The sequence below is a fragment of the Cervus canadensis genome, chromosome 2 (assembly GCF_019320065.1).
Source record: "Cervus canadensis isolate Bull #8, Minnesota chromosome 2, ASM1932006v1, whole genome shotgun sequence".
In the NCBI taxonomy this organism is placed as follows: Eukaryota; Metazoa; Chordata; class Mammalia; order Artiodactyla; family Cervidae; genus Cervus; species Cervus canadensis.
The window spans coordinates 25204553-25231531 of NC_057387.1; the positions used below are offsets into that span (position 1 = coordinate 25204553).

Consider the following 26979-nt stretch of genomic DNA (forward strand, 5'->3'; position numbering starts at 1 on the left):
AGAACCATAAGCCTCTAGGGTTTCTCTGTTCCCTCCATGCTGTGCTTTAATTAGAGTTTTAGATCAAAATCTTTCTGATCTACAAATGCAGTGAGTAACACAGAGTAAAGTAAAACAAACAAAGACTGAACCTCCTGCATCCCCTGCCTCTAGCTCAGGAACATGTCCAGCACTGCCGGGGCTCCCGGTCTGACCACACCCCTCTCCCTCCATTTCCCTCTGTTATTCTCTGGCTTTGTTTAAGATGCTTCTTCTGTGCTCTTAAATGCTTCTTCAGATGCTCAGCTTACTTAGATCCTCCAGGGATTGCCTTTGCAACCAGTGTCAGAAATATTTTAATTAGAAATCACAGGGAATTTGTGCCATAACCTCAGTACTTTCTGCTGAGTGTGACTCAAGGACCTTGATATAAAAAGCTAAGATTTATAACCATCCACAATATCCAATTTTCTTGCATAGTTACAAGCAACACTTGGATCATGAAATAACACATTTACCTCTTTTGGGACCCTGAATTTCTTCGGACTGCCTCCAATTCTGCCAACAGGGATGAAATCTGGGAAAAGGTTGAATTAACATAAGTAGGTTTAAGCAAATTTGCTTTTCTCCATTTTCTCTGGCCTGAATGAAAGAATCAGTCTCCCCCAGGGCCTCTCGGCTTTAGGTGTGACTCCTCTCTGGTTCCTTCTCCTCTCTGCAGCCAGAGGACTATTTCCAAAATGCCAGTTTCTTATTTGCTTTCGCTGGCTGAAGACCCTCCAGTGGCCTCCCACAGAGAAGAAAGCCCAAGCTCCTTACCATGACCTCCCAGATTCTCACTTCCTCTCATGTCTCCAGCCTTACCCCTCACCACACCCAAATGATGCTTGGGTGAAACCAACACTCCCTCCACTGAGCTATGCTTTGTCTCATCTCTGTCCATTCCGTTCCCTCTGCTTAGAACAGCCTTGGGTGCCAGCTTAATGTCATTTCTTGGAGGTCCTCCCCAATCCAAGGTGCCCGCTGACCATGTGCTACTATACACCTTTTCTTTCTATTACCATGGTCTTTTTAAAAATTATATAATAATTGCTTATTAGTTATCTCTTGATTTCAAGGCCAGAGATGCTCCAAGGAGGTAGAGCTGGCATGTGTCCACCCTTAGCACGGTCCCCCTGCACGCTGCGGGACCACAGAAGATACTACCCTAATATTTGCAGAAGGAGAAAGTAAAAGAGCCTGATCCGGTCTGAGGCCTGCTGCAAACAGTGTTGAAGAACAGAACCTTTCCAGACTGAGGAACACTTGCTCAAGCTTTGCGACAAGCTCCCTGGCTATTTATCCAAACTGCTCAGGGCACAATCAAGTCAATGAAGGACCAGACAGTAAGAACACATGGGCAGGACTTCAAAGAGTGACTGAGTTCATTCTTCCTGACTGCTAAGGTGAGTGACCTTTCTAAAGGTTCTAAGAGGCCTAGAGTTCATCTCCAGAGTGGTAGAGGAGGAAGAGCATTGGACTAGGAACCAGGAGATGAAGAGTTCCTACTTTGCGATCACGGGGCAAGCTCACTCTGAAACTCCTAGGGGAGAGTTCAGCTTCCTCATGGGTGAAAGGAGCTGAGCCAGAGCAATGGAGATGCGCTTAGCTCTTCCCCTCTACGCTTACGTGACATTAGTGATAACCTGTAGAGGCTCCCACGAGGCTGCATTCCAATCTGAACAAACACTCCCATGACTGGGCAGGAAGATGGTCACAGGACTGTACCATTTTGAATCAGTAGGAATTTAAAAAGCACATACATGAAGTGCCTGGTGTTCTGACAGCTTGAGGTTATAGAAAGTTCTTGAATTGCCACGTGAAAAACCTAGCCATAGGTATTTTGAAGAAAAAAAAAAATGCAGTGGGAGAGCAGGATTTATGGTCTGTGAGCTGTAGACTAATTCTAATAACATTCTGTATGAGTTTAGGTTTGTGCTATCAAACAAACTCCCTTCCTTAACGTGAAACCACCTTAAAAGGTTTGAACTATGATTAATGGGCTCACATTAAGAAGGCTTGTGAATCATTAACTGAGTATCAGACAAGTTGTGAGGAACACAAATTATTAGGAATGTGAGGTTTCAACCCATCTGCTAACCGAGGGTTGCCAGGGCCTGAAACCTGGCCACATAGGGTGCCCTTTGCATGTTCCCACCAGTTACTGATGGTGAAGACCTATGTAAATATTTTTAGAACTCTAATTAAAAGTAACTCTTAGGTAACACCATTCCCTTGGCAGTGACCTCCTTCCTAGTTACATATTTTAAAAAACTTTGAAACAAGTCTGAGGAAGCCTCAGAAAGCAGCCGAGAGAGAAACCAGCCATGCAGGGCAGGCGAGACAATGGGCAGGTGCCAAGTGAGCCAGTGGAGGGGCAGGCCTGAGTCACACACACCCCAGGCTGCTTCTGAGGGAACCCCTCAGTTCTCAAATCACTCTCGTGGGAGTTCAGTTCAGTCGCTCAGTCATGACTGACTCTTTGCGACCCCATGGACTGCAGCACACCAGGCCTCCCTGTCTATCACCAACTCCCCGAGTTTACTCAAACTCAAGTCCATTGAGTCGGTGATGCCATCCAACCATCTCATCCTCTGTCATCCCCTTCTCCTCCCACCTTCAATCATTCCCAGCATCAGGGTCTTTTCAAATGAGCCAGCTCTTCGCATTAGGTGGCCAAAGTATTGGAGTTTCAGCTTCAACATCAGTCCTTCCGATGAATATTCAGGACTAATTTCCTTTAGGATGGACTGGTTGGATCTCCTTGCAGTCCAAGGGACTCTCAAGAGTTTTCTCCAATACCACGGTTCAAAAGCATTTCAGTGTCCTACCTTTTTGCCTTTTCATCCTGTTCATGGGGTTCTCAAGGCAAGAATACTGAAGTGGTTTGCCATTCCCTTCTCCAGCTTCCGTGGGAATAGAGTGACTAATGAGGACAGAAGGCTGCTAACAATCAAACCTGGCAGATTGAAGCTTCTCAACAAAGGAAAGCAACTGGCGCTCAGACGTAAGACATTGTCTTAAGGCCCAGGTCTTTGTGGCTTTCCCAAAACAAACTGCTCACTTGCCCAGGCCCTGTCCCCAGTGTAAACCTGACAGACTCCTTCCCCAGGAATCCACGCCAGAAATCTGCCTTGATGTGAGAGGTGGGCCCAAGCCACTCTCTGAAAGCCCACTTCAGTTCTATTCGTGAAATGAAACCAGAATTCAGAACTAGAGGGAGAATCTGACCAGCTAACATCTAGTAGCTCCAGCTCTGCCATCAAACAGCTGGACCCACTTGGACAAACATCATGCTCTCAAGGAAATATGTGAGGAGTTGAAGTCTTTCTACTAGAATGGAGGTGAACATACTACCTTGGTGCTCTCTCTCTTGTCATCAAAAAGCTCCACCTTGAAGCATTTGCCATTAAGGGAAACGGAGGCAGACGGCTCTGAGTCGTGAAATTCGGACAAGGTCAAGGCACTGAGCTGCTCCTCCAGGGAGAGGGCCAGACCTTCACTCTTCAGCTCCGTCGGATCCAGGGCCTGATCGGAATCAGACAGGGGACACATCAGATGGGCGGCTGAGGCAGCAAGCCACTGGACTTGCCAAAGTGCTGACTGTTTAACACTGCACATGGCAAAATGTTTTGTAATTTACCATCAGTACCCCCTTGAGTAAACCCAGATTAAAATGAAGTCTTACAAGTTTTTCTCACCAGACCAAAAATAAACCAAAGTGGAACTTTTTAGAAAATTGCCAGATAGACTACAAGATTATTCTATTTGCCCCAGCTGGAACAATAGAGTTAATTAAGCTATTGATAATCAAGACATAATTTACAGTACTACCAAAAAAAAGACACATTACTTCAATGCCTCAAAAAAATAATACATTTCAATAAAAACTTTTTAAATAAAAAATTTTTCAAGTACTAAGTAGTTTTTTTTTCTGTTCATAAAAATGATATGTGCTTATTACAGAAAACCTGGAAAAGTTCAGAAGAGTATAAAGAAAAGAATCATTGATAACCAAGGAGAAAATAATATAAATTCTAACTGCCAAGGAGGAAAAAAAGTAACACATTTCTCTTTTTTTCATTGAAGTATAGTTAATTTACAAAGTTCTGTTAGTTTTGAGCATACAGCAAAGTACTTCAATTTTATATCCATATATATTCCTTTTCAGGTTCTTTTCCATTATAGGACACTACAAGATTTAGTTGAGTTTAGTTTAGTTTAGTTTAGTTCCCTGTGCTATACAGTAGGTTCTTGTTGTTACCTATTCAATATATAGTAGTACGTATATGTTAACCCCAAACTCTTAATTTATTCCTCCCCCCAGCCAGCCCTCTGCTATCCCCTTTGGTAACACTGTTTGCTTTCTATGTCTGTGAGACTATTTCTGTTTTGTAAATAAGTTCATCCATATCATCTTTTTTGGATTGCAGTTGTCTTTCTCTTACTTACTTAATATGAACTCTCTAGGTCCAACCATGTTGCTGCAAATGGCATTATTTCATTCTTTTTTCCAACTAATATTTCACTGTATGTATGTATGCATGCATATGTGTGCATATATATACATATCACATCTTTTTTATCCATTATTCTGTTGATGGACATTTAGGCTGCCTCTATACCTTGGCTACTGTAAATAGTGTTGCTATGAACACTGGGGTGCATGAACCTTTTTGAAATAGTTTTCTCTGGCATGTGCCCAGGAGTGCGATTGCTGGATGGTGTGGTAACTCTATTTTTAGCTTTTTAAGGAACCTCCATGCTATTTTCCATAGTGGCCGCACTCACTTACACTCTCACCAACAGGGTAGAATGGTTCCTTTCTCTCCACACCATCTCCAGCATTATTTGTAGACTTTTTAATGATAGCCATTCTGATCAGTGTAAGGTGGTGCCTCACTGTGGTTTTGATTTGCATTTCTCAAATAATTAGCAATATTGAGCATCTTTCGATGTATCTGTTGCTCATCTGTATGTCTTCTTTGAAGAAATGTCTATGTGAATCTTCTGCCCATGTTTTGATTGGGTTGTTTGGCTTTTTGATATTTGCTGTATGAGTTGTTTGTTTATTTTGGAAATTAATCCCTAGTCAGTGGCATTGTTTGCAAATATTTTCTCCCAATCCATAGGTTGTCTTTTCATTTTGTTTACGGCTTCTTTTGCTTTGCAAAACCTTTTAAGTTTAATCAGGTCCCATTTGTTTATTTTTGCTCTTATTTCCATTACTCTAGAGAACAAATCCAAAAACATATTGCTGAAATTTATGTCTGAGTGTTCTGCCTGTAACATATTCTTCTTAATTATGAATGTGTCTCTACCCATTGTAGAGACAACTTTTCCAATTGTATAAATACTTGAGTTTTCATAACTAGACTTATTAGCTTTATGACATCCTAAAATACCAAAGTATTCACAAATGGTTTCCTTTTTAATGATGTAGTACTATTTTCTATTCTAAAATAAAGCTTTTTTTTAAAATAAAAACTGTTCTCAACATCATGGGAATTATCTCAAGATCACTAATGATTAAAATATAGTAAAATACGCAGTCCCATCTTTGTTGCCCCACCAAAAGACAAAACACCCTCGAATTCCATCTTGCTTGACCCGGCAGACCGGAGCCCCGGCGCAGGAGACGGAGGGGACCCGTCCGCGGCCCGCGGGACCCACACAGGCGCTGTGCTCACCGACTTCAGCAGAGAGAGGTGGCAGCAACACTGGCGGAGCCGCAGCAGCTGGGACAGGATGTGGGCGGTGCTGGAGGTCGCCCAGCTGGCTGCCGTGGAGGGCCCAGGCCCGTGGGACCCAAACTCCTGGGCCACTTCCAAGAAGGAAACCAGACACGGGAAAGAGCACAGTGTTTAAAACAGAAACATGGGGGAGACCCGTGAACTAAATGAGGAGATTTGAAACCTGCTTTGATCTGAGCTTCAATAACACAGTTCTAACTCACTTCTCTGCTAATGAAGAAAAACGAAATACTCATTTTCTCTACAGACCTACTGTATTTGCATTTTAATAAAACAGATTTCAGAAATAACTAAAAACAAGTTTACATCACCAGGTCTGGTGCTTGCAGATTATATTTTACTTTAGTTTGAGGTTCCAAGCTAAGGTCAAGTCTCCGCTATCAAGAATTCACGACCCCCATTTCTGTAAGTTTACCAAATCTGCACCCACATTTTCATAACTCTGTATTTACAAGTGTCTCACTGCTCACCTCTATTGAATGGATTGTCAGGGCTTCTTCCAGATTGGTTGCTCCCACTTTCATGTCTTTTTAGATAGTACTGCAGAGCCAACCTGCCTCAGATCAAGAAACAAAATGCACATATAGTGGTCACTAAGACCAAACAGGTTTACCATGGTCACTGCTTAACTGTGATAGTGGTAGGACCTTGAAGAATTATAAAAGTGGACTTCTTGGACCTCCCTGGTGGTCCAGTCGTTAAGGATCCACCTGCCAATGTAGGGGACCTGGGTTCAATCCCTGCTCTGGGAAGATCCCACATGCAGGGGGGCCACTAAGCCTGTGTGTCACAGCTACTGAGCCTGCATGCTTTAGCCCGTGAGCCTATGCTCTGCAACAAGAGACGCCCCCGAAATGAGAAGCCAGTGTACCACCAGGAAGAGCAGCTCCCTCCTGCTCCAACTACAGAAAGCCTACGTTCAACAACAAAGACCCACCACAGCCAAAAATAAATAAATTAATTTTTAAAAAAGTGGAAAAGTGAAAAAAAAAAAAAAGTGGAAAAGTGGACTTGTTAAATGAAGGCAGGCTCACAGCACGCACTGGCCAAAGGTAATAAAAATAATTAAAAGCTATACCATTTAAAAATGATTAATAAATACTAACAAACTTATTGATACTATAAAATATTAGTATTACATTCTATATCAATTTAATATTAAATATGTAACAGTAATATATTATTAATTAGTTAAGATTAATATTAAAATGTTTATTAATAAATATAAGATCTACAAAGAGGAAAAAACTTAATTACTTTGGAAGGTTTGATGAACAGCTTCTTAAAAGGTCTGGTGAGAGGCTGGATAACAGGTCAAAGGTCAAAGAGATGTACTAGGTTGGCCAATACTTTCCTAATACAGCCCCACAGCGACCAGAAAGACCTGGTGACAGTGTGCACAGCCTAGACCTTCCGTGTAAGAAAGCCAGTGAACAGGCCCGCTGTGTATATGAGACAAAGGTCAGCTGGGGGCGAGGTGAGAGAACAAGGGAGCTTTTGTAAAAAGGACCACTGATATTCAACTTGTCCATAATACCGTAACTGCAGTAGAGGAACCTTGACTCAATCCCAAGCAAGAACAAGAATAAACAAGAATAAACAGCTGTGAGAAGGTGCTTCTTCACTGCACATACCTCGATCTTGCAAAAAGGACACTATAGACAGTCTCTTCGTCTTCAGAGAGTTTTAAACGGTGCAACTGAAATTTACGCTGGGGCAGCACCACCTAGAAGAGTGAAAGACAAAAGAAGCCGCAATGAAGTTCTACAATTAACTGCATATTACAGAGCACGTTCCCCAGAGTTGACACTGGGAATCTAGTCAAGCCTTGGACGGCAGCTCCCACCCTCCCCTGAGAGCAGAATGGCTGTAACACACCACAAAACAGGACAGCTATGACCCCGGGGGCAGGACAGCAACTCAAGGGCCTCTGTGTAGGAGCATGGGAGACTTGGGAGCTCCTGAAGCAAAGGCTACGGCAGTGCAAGCAGAGTCAAGAACGTGGTCACCCTCCTTCCTGACCCCCCACATCCATCCAGCGACAAGTGTCAGTGGGATTACCAAGGGCTTGCCGGCGGAGTCCAGCTGGTCCTTTGTTCTCCTCAGCAAAAGGGTCCTGGTTAAGATATTTAACCGTTCTCCTCCTTTCTTTGAGCCATTGTCTACTTGACTCTTCCACAGCTTAAACTCATCAAATGGAGAACAACGGAGAAATCTTTTTCATCAGAGGACAGAGAACAGGAAACAAGCATGGGATGATGGAGGAGAGAGTCAAAGACAGACATAAGAGGAAAAGCATACCAGGTTTCACATGTCATCCCAACCAATGCGAAAAGTCAATTTCACAGCAAAGCTCTGCTAGACAGAGCAAAAGGGTCCAAGTCAACAACCACATGATAAAACCACATCATACAAACGTGCCTTTTCCCATTAAAATGTCTATATCACCACAACAGGACATATAACCAATAGCTAGAATTCATTCCTAAAGGTTCGAAGACTAATATAGAAATTCTATATCCTCTTATGTGCTGACTTAAATAAACGCAAATATTTAAAAATCAGCATTCTTTTCTGTTTGCTTCAAATAAACTATAGCCCTGACCTCAGGCCATGTGTTTTAAAGCAGAAGTAGCTGAAAACATTCCTAGGACTTAAAAAGTGACTTTTGTTTCCTTTAACTGGTCCTGTATCTTTCCACATAGAAGAACTGCATGTCATGAAAGTCCTGTATCAGCCAGTCAATCAACAGATTATATTCTCATAAATATTAATTCTCCTGTCCCTTAAATGTTGACAGGTTTGCCACCTGCTACACATGCTAATCTGGCGCACACATTGCCGATACGAGATATGAAATAATCAAGAAGGGTTACCGACAGGGCTCACATCTACCTAATCTCAAAGAGTTTACTCACTTCAGCAGTGAATACATGTCCAACAAGTTGTTCTGAATTGGTGTTCCAGTGACAGCCCACCGGGCTTGGGCCTGGAGCTTACACACGGCCATGGAAGTCTGCACCCGGGGATTCTTAACGTTGTGAGCTTCATCCAATATGATTCGAGCCCACACTACTCGAAGCAAAGGTGATGATGTCCCCTGGAAGAAACACAAGTGAAATCTAGCAAAAATATAGGAAAACATGTGTGTCTTCCAGCCAATAAGGGGGAATAAGCAAATTTCACAGACTCACTCTTATCTTCAAGTTTGAGGGCCTAGATCAGGTACACTGAAATAAGGATTAAGCTTAAGAAACCAAGAGCAGAAACTCAATGAGTACAAATAAACAAGTCACTTGACTTCCCAATTGTTGAGCACAAGATGTTTAAAGGTAAAATGTTTCCTAATTTTAGTTTTCTGTATTCTTTCAACCCACTTTCGAGCAATGGCCACGGGTAAGGGATACACTAGCTGTCAAGGCTGCAAAGTCATTCAATCAATAAAAAATTTACTCACTTTCCCTAAATTTACAATAATTCACTAAAAATTTACTAAAAGTCAACTTTATTTTCTTTTTTGGCCGTATCATACAGCATGCGTGATCTCAGTTCCCCAATCAGAGATCAAACCCATGCCCCCTGCAGTGGAAGCATGGAGTCTTAACCCCTGGATCACCAGGAAAATTCCCTAAAAGTCTCCTTTTACATGTAAGATACTAAGCCAGACACAAAGATCATTTCCTCTCTTCAAGGAGCTCACAATCTAGTGGGAGAGACAAAATAAAACAAGCATAAAGATCATTATATACAATGTATATACAGCAAGTCCTACTAGATGATTTAATAAGGAACAGTAGGAAGCTAGTGGGTCTTGCTCACTGCTATACACCTGAAATAGCATCTGGCACACGGTAGATACTCAATATTTGCAGAATGAATGGAGTGCGGAGGTACAAGCCAGCAGCAGGTGCCAAGAGATGCATTTGACCACAGAGGGCAGCAAAGCACTCCATTCAGAGGGAGAACGGCTCAACAGCACGACAGAGTATGGAGGGAAGTACAGCCCTTGGTACAGCTGAGCACGGGGTGCCCCTGGGAGGGAGGCGGGCGGGCAGGGAACGAGGGACACTCAGGAAGGGCAAGACTGTACAAGGCCTAAAAAATCATTTAAAGGAATGAGGGTTCTAGCCTGAAAGCTAAGAGAAACCATTGAGGAAGCTGAAAAGTTAATCATCTGCAAGAAGGCAGAGCTGGTCATGAGATGGGCAAGTACTCTAGTCAGTTCAATCACTCAGTCCTGTCCGACTCTTTGTGACCCCAAGGATTGCAGCACACCAGGCTTCCCTGTCCATCACCAACTTCCAGAGTTCACTCATTCATGTCCATCAAGTCGGTGATGCCATCCAACCATCTCATCCTCTGCCATCCCCTTCTCCTCCCACCTTCAATCTTTCCCAGCATCAGGGTCTTTTCAAATGAGGCAGTTCTTCGCATCAGGTAGCCAAAGTATTGGAGTTTCAGCTTCAACATCAGTCCTTCCAATGAGTATTCAGGACTGATTTCCTTTAGGATGGACTGGTTGGATCTCCTTGCAGTCCAAGGGACTTTCAAGAGTCTTCTCCTACACCACAGTTCAAAAGCATCAGTTCTTCGGCACTCAACTTTCTTTATAGTCCAACTCTCACATCCACACATGATTACTAGAAAAACCATAACTTTGACTAGACGGACCTTTGTTGGCAAAGTAATGTCTCTGCTTTTTAATATGCTGTCTAGGTTGGTCATAGGTCTTCTTCTAAGGAGTAAGCATCTTTTAATTTCATGGCTGCAGTCACCATCTGCAGTGATAAGTCTCTCACTGTTTCCATTGTTTCCCCATCTATTTGCCATGAATTGATGGGACCAGATGCCATGATCTTAGTTTTCTGAATGTTGAGTTTTAAGCCAACTTTTTCACTCTCCTCTTTCATGTTCATCAAGAGGTTCCTTAGTTCTTCTTCACTTTCTGCCATAAGGGTAGTGTCATCTGCGTATCTGAGGTTATTGGTATTTCTCCCGGCAGTCTTGATTCCAGCTTATGCTTCATCCAGTCCAGCATTTCACATGATGTACTCTACATATATGTTAAATAAGCAGGGGGACAACATACAGCCTTGACGTACTCCTTTCCTGATTTGGAACCAATCTGTTGTTCCATGTCTGGTTCTAACTGTTGCTTCTTGACCTTCATAGCGATTTCTCAGGAGGCAGGTCAGATGGTCTGGTATTTCCATCTCTTTAAGAATTTTCCAGTTTGTTGTGACCCACACAGTCAAAGGCTTTGGCGTAGTCAATTTAGCTAAAGTAGATGTTTTTCTGACACTCTCTTGCTTTTTCGATGATCCAACAGATGTTGGCAATTTGATCTCTGGTTCCTCTGTCTTTTCTAAATCCAGCTTAAATATCTGGAAGTTCATGGTTCAAGTATTGCTGAAGCCTGGCTTGGAGGATTTTTGAGCATTACTTTTGCTAGTATGTGAGATGAGTGCAATTGTGTGGTAGTTTGAACATTCTTTGGTATTGTCTTTCTTTAGGATTGGAATGAAACCTGACCTTTTCCAATCCTATGGCCACTGCTGAGTTTTCCAAATTTGCTGACATATTGAGTGCAGCACTTTCACAGCATCATCTTTTAGGATTTGAAATAGTTCAACTGGAATACCATCACCTCCACTTTGTTCAGTGATGTTTCCTAAGGCCCACTTGACTTCGCATTGCAGGATGTTTGGCTCTCGGTGTGTGGTCTCATCATTGTGGTTATCTGAGTCATGAAGATCTTTTTTGTATAGTTCTTCTGTGTATTCTTGCCAACTCTTCTCAATATCTTCTGCTTCTGTTAGGTCCATACCATTTCTGTCCTTTATTGTGCCCATCTTTGCATGAAATGTTCCCTTGGTATCTCTAATTTTCTTGAAGAGATCTCTAGTCTTTCCCATTCTATTGTTTTCCTCTATTTCTTTGCAATGATCACTGAGGAAAGCTTTCTTATCTCTCCTTGCTATTCTTTGGAACTCTGCATTCAAATGGGTATATCTTTCCTTTTCTCCTTTGCCTTTCCCTTCTCTTCTTTTCTCAAATATTTGTAAGGCCTCCTCAGACAACTATTTTGCCTTTTTGCATTTCTTTTTCTTGGATGGTTTTGCTCACTGCCTCTTGTACAATGTCATGGATATCCATCCATAGTTCTTCAGGCACTCTGTCTATCAGATCTAATCCCTTGAATCTATTTCTCACTTGTATTGTATAATCGTAAGGGATTTGATTTAGGTCATACTTCAATGGTCTAGTGGTTTTCCCTACTTTCTTCAATTTAAGTCTGAATTTTGCAATAAGGAGTTGATCTGAGCCATAGTCAGCTCCCAGTCTTGTTTTTACTGACTATATAGAGCTTCTCCATCTTTGGCTGCAAAGAATGTAATCAATCTGATTTCGGTATTGATCATCTGGTGATGTCCATGTATAGAGTCGTCTCTTATGTTGTTGCAAGAGGGTGTTTACTATGACCAGTGCATTCTCTTGGCAAAACTCTCTTAGTCTTTGCCTTGCTTCATTCTGTACTCCAAGGCCAAATTTTCCTGTTACTCCAGCTATCTCTTGACTTCCTAGTTTTGCATTCCAGTCTCCTATAATGAAAAGGACATTTTTTTGGGGTGTCAGTTCTAGAAGGTCTTGTAGGTCTCCATTGAACTGCTCAACTTCAGCTTCTTCAGCATTACCAGTTGTGGCATAGACTTGGATTACTGTGATACTGAATGAATTGCCTTGGAAACAGAGATCATTCTGTCATTTTTGAGACTGCACCCAAGTACTGCATTTCAGACTCTTCTGTTGACTATGAGTGCTCAGTCATGTCCAACTCTTCGTGACCCCACGGACTGTAGCCTACCACGCTCCTCCATCCGTGGGATTTTCCAGGCAAGAGTACTGGAGTGGGTTGCCATTTCCTTCTCCAGAGGATCTTCCCGACCCAGGGATCGAATCCCACATTATAAGCAAGACGCTTTACTGTCCGAGCCACCAGGGAACTCTATGAGGGCGACTCCATTTCTTCTAAGGGATTCTTGCCCACAGTAGTAGATATAGTGGTCATCTGAGTTAAGTTCACCCATTCCAGTTCATTTTAGTTCACTGATTCCTAAAATGTTGATGTTCACTCTTGCCATCTCCTGTTTGAGACGAGCCATGCCGTGTAGCCATGAGCCATGCCGTGTGGGGCCACCCAAGACAGACGGGTCATGGTGGAGAGTTCTGACTGTGGTCCACTGGAGAAGGGAATGGCAAACCACTTCAGTATTCTTGCCTTGAGAACCCCAAGAACAGCATGAAAAGGCAAAAAGACAGGACACTGAAAGATGAACTCCCCAGGTCGGTAGGTGCCCAATATGCTACTGGAGAACAGTGGAGAAATAACTCCAGAAAGAACTAAGAGACAGAGCCAAAGCAAAAACAACACCCAGCTGTGGATGTGACTGGTGATGGAAGTAAAGTCCCATGCTGCAAAGAACAATATTGCATAGGAACCTGGAATATTAGGTCCACAAATCAAGCACTCTAGAAATCACCCCAAACACAGGAAGTTGTGAATATTCTATTGCACTAAGAATAAAAGTATATGCAAAACAGCAGGTCTTGGAACAACACTGTATTTTCAGGAGGGAAAAGCCCATAAGAGTTATGCAATAAAGCCTCTACATAACTGAGACTAGCCTGGAAACAGCAACATTCAGGTTTTTTCCCTTGGTTACTGTTTAAGCCTCTGGCCCACTGTAGCCTATTTCTTTGCAACCCCTTTTCCTGGGAGGTGGAGTAAAGGCAGGGAATAATGCCTTAATATCAAAATACTAGTCCTGACACTGAATACAAAACACATCCTGAGAGTACCCCCCAAAGACTCTCAAACAAACACTGCAACAAGTGAAGCTCCCCTATATTCACACCATGATCAGCACAACTGCAATGTAGTCACTATTTCTAAAAGACAGCAAACTGCATCTCCACCTTCAGCACTGAGGAGGACATCTACAATAAAAGAGAAGGGACAGGGGAAAGAACTCTGTTTCCACAGGAGAAGCAGCATGAATGCTAAGGACCCCAGTAGCAGGGACCTCTCCATCTGTGATGCTGTGAAAAGACTCCTGTTAAACAATCTGTGGTTCTGACCCTACTTCCCCAGCAGGGTCCACGCCTCACCTCCACACTGGGGTTTGCACCCGGGATCTGTTCGTCTTGTTTCGCTGTGGGGATCTCCTTGGCCAGGAGGCTGTAGGTGGTGATCACGATGTCGTACGTGGAGAGGCTGCAGATATAACACAAAGCAAACGGTAAATCATCCAGCATGACTCTGACAAAGTGAGACAGAGTTGATTCCTTCACAAAAATACCTCCAGCAGAACTCATTAATTTGTGTCAATTTACACACACACACACACACACACACACACACCCGGAAGAGGTAAATTTTATACACTTGACTTCCTTATCGCTTACCACTGGTCATTTTTACAGACTACTTACTGTAACTAGAACAGCCCCCCTCTTCCCAGCCAAGTCACAAAGGATCATCTCTGGCTGAGGACAAATTAAGCTTGATGAGATCTGACAAGAACAGAAAGTTGGGCAGGATTGGGATTTAATATTTAGTTAATTTGACACAAATGATTCTAAAGTCCCAAGGAAGTAACCTCTGAAGTACTGTTCATCTTATATCAACAGTGCTTTCTCCTCATTGTTCTGTAATGGATTCATGAAAACCCATTCATCTAGCTCTGACATTTGGGCACAAAAATACATGCTGTACACTTTCAGTTCCCCTTGCCTATACTTTTTACATGTAAAGATTCTTAATGAAAAGCACAAATCTTTCTCCAAGGAAGCTTAAAATTGTGTACCTTAGAGAACTTCAGTAAACACTTTTGATAAAGATGACATGTGAATTTGGAGAGGCAGTGATGCCTACTTGTTGCCTTAGCATCATAAAAGGGTGTCTGACTGAGAATGAGTCCTATCAGTCAGCTAGTGCACTCAGAACACCAAACCCAGTACAATCAAAATGCAAATCATATAAGATAGAACTGACTTCCAAACAAAAATCTATAGTACTCCAAGCCAGAGAAGGCGTGCGGGATGGCCACTACTGCCCTGATTCCATTCATCTGCTGAAATGACTACCAGTCATGAGGGCTGTGCCCTTAAGACTCAGGGTCACCATTCTGGCAATTCATCCCCAAGAGAGCACTGTGCTGTTCTTTAACAGATAAAATATCCAGTATCAGAGGTTGGGGAGAGAGATTACTTAGAAGGAAAAACAACTCAGTTCTTGACTAGATCAGCAAGTATTCATTCCAGACCATCATATCATAATTAAGAACAAAAAACTGGTCCTTTAAAACCAAAAGACAAAGGATAGGACTACAATCACCATCTGGGGAAACATTTTCTTTCCTCCTTCCAGGTCATCCCCTTTAGGAATTCAGTTAGGTTTAATCCTAAACTTTTGAATCTAAACTTCTTAGATGGTTCACATATGAAAAATACAGCCATAAACATTTAACTAGCATATATCAACTAATCATTAATATTACATCAAGATGCTCTGTTAAGACTGAGTTGGTTCCATTTACACTAACAGAAAAAGAATGTTAACTTGGAATCAGATATTCAATCATGAAATAATTGTGACATATCCCTTTTACCAGGGGAACTCTGCTACTTCCTAGCTGACAATTCAGGTATCTCCGGCTAACTTGCAAGGCAGCTTGTTGAGAACGGTGACAGGATATAGCAACAGAACACTAGTCTCTCTCAAGATGCATCCCTTAGGTGAAGGCTGTTTGGTGATGACTGTGCCTGTGGCCTTCACAAATACCATTAGCCTTGATTAAATAAAATATCAGAGGGCACATAAGGTCAACATGACCCTTAAGCCAAGATGCTGAACACCTCATACTGACGGCAACATTTCTGCACTTACACTTTTGCATGTTGATTCCGGTTTGGCCCATGATACAGACAGACTCTTAATCTGTTGTGGCTCACATGTTTCTCCACCTCATTTTTCCAATGATGGATCAGAGAGGCAGGACAGATGATTAGTGTTCCATGAGAAGTGAACTCAGAGGAGTCTTGAGGCGGGGGAAAAAATCAACACCTAGTTACACTCATTAAATAGCTTTAACTTCTTCAAGGCATTACCTCTTTTCCTTGACTGATGTCTATTCATTTAATCAATATTTTTAACAACTGTTGCTCTTATTTCTACATATAGCTTATACCTTGGAGATACTGCAGGCTGGGATCCAGACCACAGCAATAAAATAAATATCACAATAAAGAGAGTCACACAAAACTCTGAGGTTTCTCAGTGCATATGAAAATTATGTTTACACTACATTATAGTCTATTAAGTGTTCAATAGTATAATGCTTTTTAAAAAGTTACATAGTTTAATTTAAAAATACATATTTATTGCTAGACAGTGCTAACACCATTTGTAATCTTTTTACTGATGGAGGGTTTGAAATATTCCAAGAATTACCAAAATCTGACATGGAGACATGAAGTGAGGAAATGCTGTTGGAACAATGGTGCCAAAAACACAGGGTTGACACAGACCCTCAACATGTAAAAACAAAACAAAACACTATTTGTGAAGTGCAATAAGTAGAATAGAAACTAGGAAAAAAATAATCTTTTAACTCAAACAATTATTTGTTTCTTTTCCCCTATAAAAGTGGAAGAGAGGCTAAACAGGGAGAGGAGAGCGGCTAGTACATTACTTCAGTTTAAAAACCAAAAAACCCCAATGCACTTTCCCAGTGGCGAGAAGATAGAAGCTGGGTCATTTCCTAACTCTTCATTGATTCATTAGAGGGCAATATTATTTATTACCTTCCTTTGAAAAGCATACCTTAATTACATTCATACTGAAGAGTAAGTACCAAGTCCTCTAGGATAAGCAAACACTACTTCAGAGCCAGATAGCGGTGGAGTGTTTGTACGTGTGCCCCCGTGCATGTGCACGGGCACACAGGTGGCTGCTTCACACAAGAACAGAGGACCCGCTGCAACAGGGGTTGATGGAGGCCCTGAGAGCAGACGGCCAGAGTCTTTGACTGTCTCACCAACCGAGAAATGTATTTGTGTACATGCAGTTTACATGTAGTGTCATCTATATACAATATACAGGACCGTTAAAGTACTTATACAGTTTTTACATTTTAAAAACAGAGATAGAAATAAGAGAAACTCTCTAGAATCTAGAAATTTCTGGAATTTCAGAAATATGGAAAACTGTCTACTATGGTGGCTGAAGTCTGAATGTGTTAGATCTTCCTTCAAAAAATAATATTTTAACTATTTGGGTCTACCCTGTAGTTATGTTCTCAACATTAACAAAAACAATCATTAGGTTTAAACTAAGATTTTTAGACTTTTAGCTGCCACCATACAACTGTTTCTAATCACAGGCCAAGCTAACCTTATATTTAAAGGAAAAAAATGATCACCTTTAGTTAGCATATTCAGTGTCAGAAATGATAGTATAGGAAAGTAACAGTTTCCCCAAAAATTAAGTATGACCAAAGGCATCCTTTCATGGCTGAAAAACTTCCACTCTCCACTGCCTCACGTCATTTAGGAAGCAGCAGACTAGCAAGACACTTCGGAATACCATTTTTGGAAAGCCAAGTCAAAGCCGTGGTTTCGTCCTTTTCTTCGCTTTTCTTTTGATTCTTTTGGGTCAGGATGAGTGCAATCATTGTCAGGGTTTTTCCTAACCCCATATCATCAGCTGGAAAATGAACAAAAAAAATAGGAGAGGTAATTACTTTGGGCAAGGAATCAGTTCAACTTCAAGAGATGCGGTCCGGGGTGGATATCAGCCTGGTCCCTATGCTGCCAGCACCACTCCAGTCACTGTGCTTTGCCTCCTCTAATGAAGCCTTTGTCTTATTAAAATGAACACTAACGCTTGCCATTTATTTTGCAATCTAGGTCACAGACATTTATCATGACCTCTATAAAATTTAGAACTTATTATTTAGATCTTATTTGCGTCTCTGTGTTTTATTGTTACTTATCCAATACACTCATTGATCTCTCTCAGTTTGATGATGTTGCCTATGTGTGTTAGTCTCAGTCGTGTCCGACTCTTTGCGACTCCATTGACTATAGCCCAGCAGGCTCCGCTGTCCATAGAATTCTCCAGGCAAGAATACTGGAATGGGCTGTCATTCCCTTCTCCAGGGGATCTTCCTGACCCAGGGATCAAACTCAGGTCTCCTACACTGCCAGCAGATTCTTTACCATCTGAGCCACCAGGGAAGTTCCAGATGTTGCCTAGTCTTATTTATTACCCTGCAAAAGCAAAAAGGTCCCAGTAGATATATCCTACTACCCACTTCACTACTGCAATTCTGGAGTTAGAGTTAAGACAGTCCTCTCCATCCCCTTAACTTATTCATCAGTGAAGGTCATAAATTAGCATTTCTTGGGTACCATCATTGTGTTAGTTACTGAGCTTATCCAATTTACTATTTACACCCTATAAAATGGTATTATCTTCTTTTTAATGGTTTAAATACGCGTTCTGACGTAAGCAGAAGTAAAATGTCACAGCATGGGCTCTGGTTCAAGTTCTGGCTCTACCACTGTGCAGCAGAGTTACCACAGCAGCTGACCACTCTCCTCTGAAAGGCCAGCTTACAAGGCTGGCTCTCGGCTAGCACGTGGGAACTCATTTCAGGAGGGGTCCCCCCATTCCCAGACTGGGAAGAGTGGCTCACCATGCCTTAACTGCTTGGACCCACAGAACAGTTTACACTGAATGCCTGCTTTCCCTCTGGGAATCTAGAATTTCAGTACCTGCCAGCCTGAAGCTGCTTATGTGGGTTTTTATCCCGCAGTAAAAATCCTGGGTGCCAAGTCTCTAACAAGCTCTGTGGCTGGCAACGTTTTACCTGTGTTTTCGCAGCTTGCTGCTGGGAGATTAAGTAGATACTGAGTGACTCCGCTCGGACAGGACATGGACCCGGTTGCCCCTAGACTGTGCCCTGTGTGCCTTTTTCCCTTGCTGATTTTGATTTATATCAAATCAAAATAACTCAATTATTATTCACTTTGACTGCAATAAATTACACCCATGAATATGATGCTGGGAAAGACTGACAGTGGGAGAAGAAAGGGGCGACAGAGGATGAGATGGTTGGATGGCACCATCAACTCAAAGGACATGAGTTTGAGCAAACTCTGGGAGATGGTGAGGAACAGGGAAGCCTGGAGAGCTGCACTCCATGGGGTCACAGAGAGTCGGACACGACCTAGCAACTGAACAGCAATATATGACTATATGCTGTGCGTTTTAGCAAACCACCCAACCAGGAGGTGATCCTGGGGACCAAGACACAGCCACTTACTAGCCGTAGTGGACCTCTGTCACGTTTTCTGGAAGTTGAACACCTTGGAAATTTTTAGTGTGATGAGGTCCCGAAGCAGAGCCTGGAAAACTTGCTTCCTGCCTCCTCTGTAGCTAAGGCACCAGCAGCATGACCAGGCTCTACAGAGACTTACACTCACAGCAGACTTTGTTTCAGATGTGAGCAACTTCAGAAGATGAGGCTCCCTGTGAAGCCCTCTCAACAGGAAGGGGTGGAAACAGCAGTGTGTGGCTCTGAGGAGCGGTGCTTTCCTCTACTGCTCCGTGGCACGGAGCAGTCGTATCGTTCTCACGGGACATTCCATTGGTAACTCGACTCTGGCCATTGCTCCTGGAAGTCTAGCCTCCAGCTTGGCCCTCCACATCTTTCAAAGATTCTGTGGGCCACCAGAGAATAAACCCTCCCTCTGCTTCATCAGCCAGAGTCAGTCTCTACTGCCTGCAGCCAAGACCTGACTGATCCTATGGCTGTGTACTCTGGAGCACGTAACTTAAGCTTCCTGATTGATGTTATGGCTGTGTACTCCGGAGTGCACAGCTTAAGCTGCCTGACTGATGCTGTGGCTGTGTACTCTGGAGGGTGCGGCTTAAGCTTCCTGACTGATCCTATGGCTGTGTACTCTGGAGCACGCAGCTTAAGCTTCCTGACTGATTTTATGGCTGTGTACTTTGGAGCGCATGGCTTAAAGCTTCCTGACTGATTCTATGGCTGTGTACTCTGGAGCATGCAGCTTAAGCTTCCTGACTTATCCTATGACTGTGTACTCCAGAGTGTGCAGTTTAAGCTTCCTGGCTGATCCTACGGCTGTGTACTCTGAAGCGTGCAGCTTAAAGCTTTCTGACTGATACTATGGCTGTGTACTCCGGAGCACATGGCTTGTTTCCCACACTACAGTTTCCTGATCTGGCAAACAGGGTGTTAAGAGTAGCTACCCACAGGAGTTGTTGAGAGGACTGAACAAAGCAATGTATTTGTGGGCTCTTATCCTAATGCGAGACTCACCCAAAATTCCTCCTCGTGGCTTCTGGCTTTCCCGCCATAGCAGCCAGGCTAATGCCTGCTTCTGGTGTGGCAGCAAAGAGACCTGACAAAGGTAATAACGGAAAGTTAGGTATCGATTCCTGACGAGAGGCTATGCTGGAGTCTGGCCACATGGACTCCCTCCTCCACTCATTTATTTTCTGTAAGTGACCCTCCCAATACTCTAGCTGTCAGATAAGCCGCTCATTTCACCTTGAAGTCCTGGACTCCACTCTCTCACTGAGGGTCACCACATGCCCTGGCCTGCCCAGGACAGATCATTCATGCCGACTGCCCAGCCTGTCTATCAAGGGCTGCCTCTGTCACTCTCAAGTGACTGCTGCTCTGTCTGCTTAATCAGTACAAGTCAAGATCTCTGAGGAATCACTCTACTTCTACCAGCTGTTTGGCTAGCTATTCCTCGTTATCACTTCAATGTGACTCTCCTCTCTGTGGGCAATGCTAGTCATAAACTGATGGCCCTTTAACTAGGGGCCTCCCTGCTAGTCTTCCCTTCCTCCAGTTTATCTGGAATTCTGTGACATAAATAACCTTCTTAAAACATCCCTGCTCAAATTTCTACAGTGATTCCGTAATATCTCTTAAGCTGTGCTATGCTTAGTCGTGTCCAACTCTTTGTGACCCCATGGACGGTAGCCCACCAAGCTCCTCTGTCCCTGGGGATTCTCCAGGCAAGAATACTGGAGTGGGTTGCCATTCCCTCCTCCAGGGGATCTTCCCAATCCAGGGACTGAACCCAGGTCTCTCACATTGCAGGCAGATTCTTTACTATCTGAGCCACCGGGGAAGCCCAAGAATATTGGAGTGGTTAGCCTATTCCTTCTGCAGAGGAATTTTCTGACCCAGGAATCAAACGGGGGTCTCCAGCACTGCAGGTGAATTCTTTACCAGCTGAGCTACTAGGGAAGCCCTCTCTTATGCTATCCTAGTCTAAATTCCTCCACCAATGCTAGGTTCCATAGCAAGAGACTCTTTGTGCTAAGTTACACCACCTGCTGCTCCCAGCTCAGGTGCTGCCGTCACCTGATCATCACTCATTAATATAAATATCTGATCTTCCTTCCGACCACCACTCCCTCTCACTGAAGTGTTTGGTTTCTACCCTGTCTAAAGGCTTGCAGTTTCCTTAAGGCACAAATAATACTGCTGACCTAGAAAAACTTGTCCTTTATTTCAAATGTCTTTGTATTTTGCATACACTTCACAGTATGTGACAATGCACATTTTCTGCCTTACAATGATTGTCTAATAATCTTACATTGATTGTACACGCATTGTCACTCCAACTAGTTCATTAAAAGCAGCAATTCCTCTGTATCCCTGTGGCACCTATTGAAGCTCAATAAGTGATAAATTCATCTGTTACTGCTACAGACATATAACTTAATGACGTTAAGGAAAAAAAAGTGTTTTTTATTTTCACTGCTAAATAGAAAAAAAGAAAACACCATAAGGGAAACCACTTGAGTGTGATTTGTAGAAAAGATATGTCAGAATGGCTCTCTGGGACTTCCCTGGTGACAGAGTGGATAAGAACTCACTTGCCAATGCAGGGGACACAGGTTCAGTCTCTGGTCCAGAAGATTCCACATGCCGTGGAGCAACTAAGCCCAGCACCTCAACTACTGAAGCCCGCACCCGGAAGCCCAGGCTCCACAGCAGAAGAAGCCACCTCAAGCAGAAGCCCGTGCACCTCAGGGAAGAGCAGCACTCCCTCGCCACGTGCAACTAGGGAGAGCGCCCGTGCAGCAACAAAGACCCAGAGCAACCAAAACTAAAAACACATAAATAAAATCTTAAAATGTAAATTAAAAAAGAAACCAAAAAGGACTATTTAAAGAAAAACAACAAAGAATGGCACTCTGGCAGGCCCTTTCCCAATGGTTGGTCCCCCTCCTCGTGGGCGCTAGGGCATTGTCCAGGATACTCTGCCCTGCAGGCCTTCCCAGCTCACCTTCAGCCCAGCTGGATCCTCTGCCATGGCGGTCTCCCCAGGACACGACTCAAGAGATCGATGTAGCTCATCAATGGCTTCACTTGTGATCTTCCACACTGCGTGAAGGCCATTCTGGCTCACAGAGCCTGCAGACAAATTGAGGTTGTGAGTATTACATCCCGACCAGAGCTGCAAAAAGGGAATTCACTATTTGCCAGATGATGGATCTGTATGGGCTAAAAATTCTTGCCTCCAGATTCTCCTAGGTGCTCTGGCTGCTTTAGCCCCATTCTCTGTATGTCTGTGTTTTAAAGTTCACATTAACAAGTGCTCTAATAAAGGAAAAAGTAATAGAAAGTATAATTAAAATATAAGATAATCTATAATCTTTTTTATTTTTTTTTTCAGCTTTGAAGAGGTGGCAGAGAAAACAATACCATCAGAACTTTTGGAAAAAAAGACCCCTGGGGCTGGATTCCAAGAAGAAAAGCCAGCAATAGAAGAGACCGAGCTAGAGGAAGTTGTCAAACTTCAGGCAGAGAGAGACAGCCCCAAATATGCACATCCCAAGATGCCTACACTGCCCCGGGAATACTTCAGTGTTGGAGACCACTCATTCTATTAATACATAGAGAACTTCTACTGAGGTTAGGCAATAAATACAAGCACCTTAGCTGGTTGAAAATTTAGGGATGAAGTACCCAAATAAGAGATTTCTAGATGAATAAAAAATAATTATCCACTTAAAATGTTTTTAAATGAAAATCTATTTTAACGGGATTCTTTCCTAAACATATAACTTCTTACCTTAATAATCCACCTTATTTTCTCTAGGCAACTCCATCACCATGGTGATGACTGAATGATATCTGGAGCATAGCTAAGCTCTGCCACTGGACTAAATATGTTTTCTTCTTTGTTTCAGTGGAAGTAGTTAATTCACAACACTGTGTTAGTTTTAAGTGTACAGCAAAGTGACTCAGTTATATGTATTTTTTTATGTATTCTTTTCCATGATAGGTTATTATAAGATACCCCGGTGCTATACAGTAGATTCTTGCTGCTTATCTAGTTCACCTATGTAAGTACATTTTCTCTGTGCCCTTTTAGAGGGATCCTTGTGTCACATGGCATCCTGTCTATCCCTTACCCTCTTCTGACTACTGCTTTTCAACTTCTCTCCCCTCCCTCCTGTTTTCTTTTTTCTCTCCTTTTCCTTTCCACATCCTGAGCAGTTCTCAGGAGAAAACTGGCTTTTGCTTTTCTCATCACTGTCAGCCCACCCAAGTTCCTGTGTCCTGGTCAAGAAACCATATGATCATATTACATAGTTGAGGCTCTTCCAGGGATCCTTCTCCTGCAGCTGCTTCAGAATTCACTGTTGTCTGTAGAGTTCAGGATGGAAACGCTCATTTAAATAGGGTGGTACTGCGCTCTGTGGGTCTATTGGTCATGGTCACATACTCCCCTGCTCTGCCTCAGCACACACACACATACACACACACAGGACTACAAACATCTCCACTGGTTTGCTTTCCTCCTCATGATGTAAGTTTGAGTTTTCACTCACAAACATGTAGTAGATGACTCCCATATGCCGGCCACCAAGCTGGTTGATTAAGGGCCATGAACAAGGTCAGTGAGCAGGGCAGACACAGTCTCTGCTTGCAAGAAGATCTAAATTACACTGTGTAAAAACTCAGCTGAGCACCACCCGCTTCATTACACAGGCAACACAGAATGTCTTCGCCCTTCTCATGGGCACAAAGGCATCTATGAGGAAGCACTTAACTTGTAGGTGTAGCTACCCCCCAGGGCCAGGCCCTCGGATCTCACCTCCACAGCACTGATCAGACCTTCCAGCAGCTTCCTGGTGGGCAGCCTTCAGTCCTCGAGAACCCAGAGGCCAGGGATCCTGACCCTGCAGGGGCTTGGGAGGCAGCAAGTGGGGAGGGTCAGTGGTCTCTTTGGTGAAGTGACTCTGCTGAGGTTCCTGAGTGTTACTCTTCTCCTTAGCGTCTGCTCAAAACACAGGGAAGAACAGATTACACTTCAGAAAAGTGAAGGAATTCTATGAGCAAGGTGAGGTCAAGAGAGAGTGGGATCGCCATGAGCAGGGGAGGGCTTCCTAGAGAGCGCAGCATTTAAACTGCTTCTTAAACAATGGGAAAAGACTCGAGTCCACAGGAAACAGGAGGAAATTTTTATCAGTCACAGATGCAACTTAAAAGGAAGCTCAGAAACAGACAACAAGATGGGCAGGTGAATGCATCAACCTATTCTTTCAATGTCAGGAACTATTCCTCAGATTTAAAAAAAAAAAATCTGTTTTAAGACTTTATTGAATTTGTTACATTGCTCCTCTTTTTATGTTTTGGGTTTTTTTGGGGGGCAGGGCCACGTGGCATCTGGGATCTCAGCTCCCTGATCAGGGACTGAACCTGTACCCCCTGCATTGGAAGCTGAAGTCCTAACCACTGGACAGCCAAGGAAGTCCCCCAACCCGTTCTTTATCGAAATGGCTCTCAAATATCTTGGGAAGTTCATGCAAACCCCGGGTTCAGGGGCAGAACCCCTTCTACCTTGCTCTGGGGAGAGGGCCAGGGCACTGAGCGCTTCCTCCAGCTCCTGGATTTGCTTGAACAACTTCTGACCCTTGTCTGGAAGAGCCTGGATGTTCACCGATGCCAGTGTGCTCTGGAAAACAGATCCTATAAAATGGGTCCCTCGCTCCTCTCGAGGTGTCAGAAGGCAGTTTCAGATTAAAACAGCCTAGAAAGCTAAAACTGTGACTTTAGTCTTTTAGCTACATGTGTGAAAACCAGAACCTTTCTTCTTTCTAAACCCAGCTGATTTACCAATCCTGAACATATAAACACAGCAAAAGGCAGAAACTAAACATCCACCTGTGAGACCTTCCTTACATTAATATATTTCACTTGTTTGTGGCGTACCTTGCCTGCCCACAGCAAGCAATGCTCCGACCTTATAAACCAATACAGATAGTAGCTACCTTCTTTTGTTTCAGTTGTGTTGTGAGGAACACACGTTGGGCTGTTGCGTCTGAAGGTTCTCCCTTCTTGGAGACACTCGGGGCAGAAGAAACATTTCTTTGCACACTCTGACCAGGGAGTTTAAGGTTCTTCTTCTCCTGTGTGTCTGGAGGCAAGTCAAAGAGTAAGGGGCTCCCTGGCTTAGACGAAACAAAAACAACGTCCTCTTCCTCACTGTCAGCACTGCTTGTGTCAGCGTCTCGCCTCCCTCCTGCGGGACGCCCTGTAGCCAGTGGTGCAGGCTGAGCAGCGGGTTCCTCTGGAGCAGGCATGTCCCGGGTCTCCGATTGAGCCTGAAAATGGCCCTGGGGCAGACTCTTCTGGAGGGTCTGTGTGCTTGGGTCGTTCCCTGTCTTTGTTTCTCCAGCCTCCCCGCTCTTGGGGTGCTCCTTGTTGAGGTGCTTCCCTTTCAGGGGCTGGCTTACTGAGTGTTGACTGTGAACAATTCGAGGCAAAGGCTTAGTTTCCTTTTCTGTCAGAGGTTCTGACTCTTTTTGGACAGAATGACTCTCACTATCTGACTTCACCTGAAATGCAGATGGTTCTCTGAGCACATTTCCATGGACCTGTTTGAATTTCATCTCAAAAAGGTTTCTTTTGTGCATCCCTTCTATCTCCTTTGCTTCGCACTGAAACTCTGTCTTCTCCCTTTGCTGCTTGTCTTGAACTGCAGATTCTTTTTTCTTTACTCCCAAGCCAGATGAGAGCTCTTTCTCCGTCCAGCACTTAGATTCCAGCTTCTGTTCCTTCTTCTGATCCAGGAGTGGGTCTCCCTTTTCTCTTTGCTTCTTATCAGCTGTCTTTTCCTCATCTTCACCTTTGATGAACTGTTTCCAGACGGATGGTTCTTGATTCTTATCAAGTACCTTGAACGGGTTTCTCTGCTGGCTGGAAGGATAGTGAGATGGCTCAGAGGCATGCTGAGACTTACTGGTTCCAGAATGTTCTTTAGAATTAGGATCCTAAAAGACAAAAGAAATAATCTAATCTTAACATAAAATATGAATGCAACCTTCACACCTAGAATGCCTTTCTTCAGAGGAAATGGAAACACAGTAAAAGTAGCCCAGTTTTTCTAAACGTTCCTGGGATCATTTCTTGCTCTAGAAAGGACTGCCAAACTCACAAAGCATTTGTTTCTTAAAAGTACTTTCAACGCTTGGTTCCTTCTCTGTCTGTGATCACTGCTTCTACAGGCCTCAAGGAAAAGCAGTGTCCAGGTCAAACTGTTTTAATAATAGCAATAGCCACAATGTATATTTTTCATGAAAACAACTCTCTCAAGATGAACTTTTCCCCAAACCTAAACAGCTCTGATTTTGGCTTTAGGATGGTTTCACAGTGCAAATCTAGAACCTTACGTCCAAGCTATCCATCTACAAATCTCAAGACCTCCCTCAGTCTAGTTCCTCATGTAGTAGACATCTACAGGGTCTCTCCTAGTTCTCACACTCTGGAAGCTTATGAATTACACTCAGTTTATACAAACATCAAGTAGATATCAGTCTATAAAAACATGCTGGGACTTCCCTGGCGGTCCGGTGGCTAAGACTTCATGTTCCCAATGCAGGGGGTCTGGGTTAGATCCCTGGTCAATGAACTAGATCCCACATGTTACAACTAAAGATCCTGCATGCTACAACTAAAATAAGAGTAGCCAAATAAATAAATATTAAAAAAAAAAAAATTCCTGAGGTTAGTCAAGTAAATTTAAATTTTTTCCCTAAATAGGAGAATGCTAACCATAGAATGGGCTTCCCTGGTGG

The 26979-nt window shown here is 43.2% G+C and overlaps 1 protein-coding gene across 2 annotated transcripts in view; it reads right to left on the reverse strand.

Annotated features, from left to right (window-relative positions):
* The window catches only part of TTF2 (transcription termination factor 2), a 49133-nt gene that overhangs the window by 8564 nt on the left and 13590 nt on the right, over window positions 1–26979 (reverse strand). For both annotated transcript variants that reach the window (XM_043459738.1, XM_043459743.1), the window contains exons 5-19: window positions 25174–26175; window positions 24743–24857; window positions 23997–24179; window positions 22179–22306; window positions 20186–20267; window positions 17419–17538; window positions 15721–15871; window positions 13941–14046; window positions 8690–8871; window positions 7833–7986; window positions 7406–7497; window positions 6242–6324; window positions 5709–5842; window positions 3376–3546; window positions 498–556 (exon numbers count right to left, since the gene is read on the reverse strand). In XM_043459738.1, the coding sequence (XP_043315673.1) occupies window positions 498–556; window positions 3376–3546; window positions 5709–5842; window positions 6242–6324; window positions 7406–7497; window positions 7833–7986; window positions 8690–8871; window positions 13941–14046; window positions 15721–15871; window positions 17419–17538; window positions 20186–20267; window positions 22179–22306; window positions 23997–24179; window positions 24743–24857; window positions 25174–26175 (2762 nt within the window). The remainder of the gene's footprint in view (window positions 1–497; window positions 557–3375; window positions 3547–5708; window positions 5843–6241; window positions 6325–7405; window positions 7498–7832; window positions 7987–8689; window positions 8872–13940; window positions 14047–15720; window positions 15872–17418; window positions 17539–20185; window positions 20268–22178; window positions 22307–23996; window positions 24180–24742; window positions 24858–25173; window positions 26176–26979) is intronic.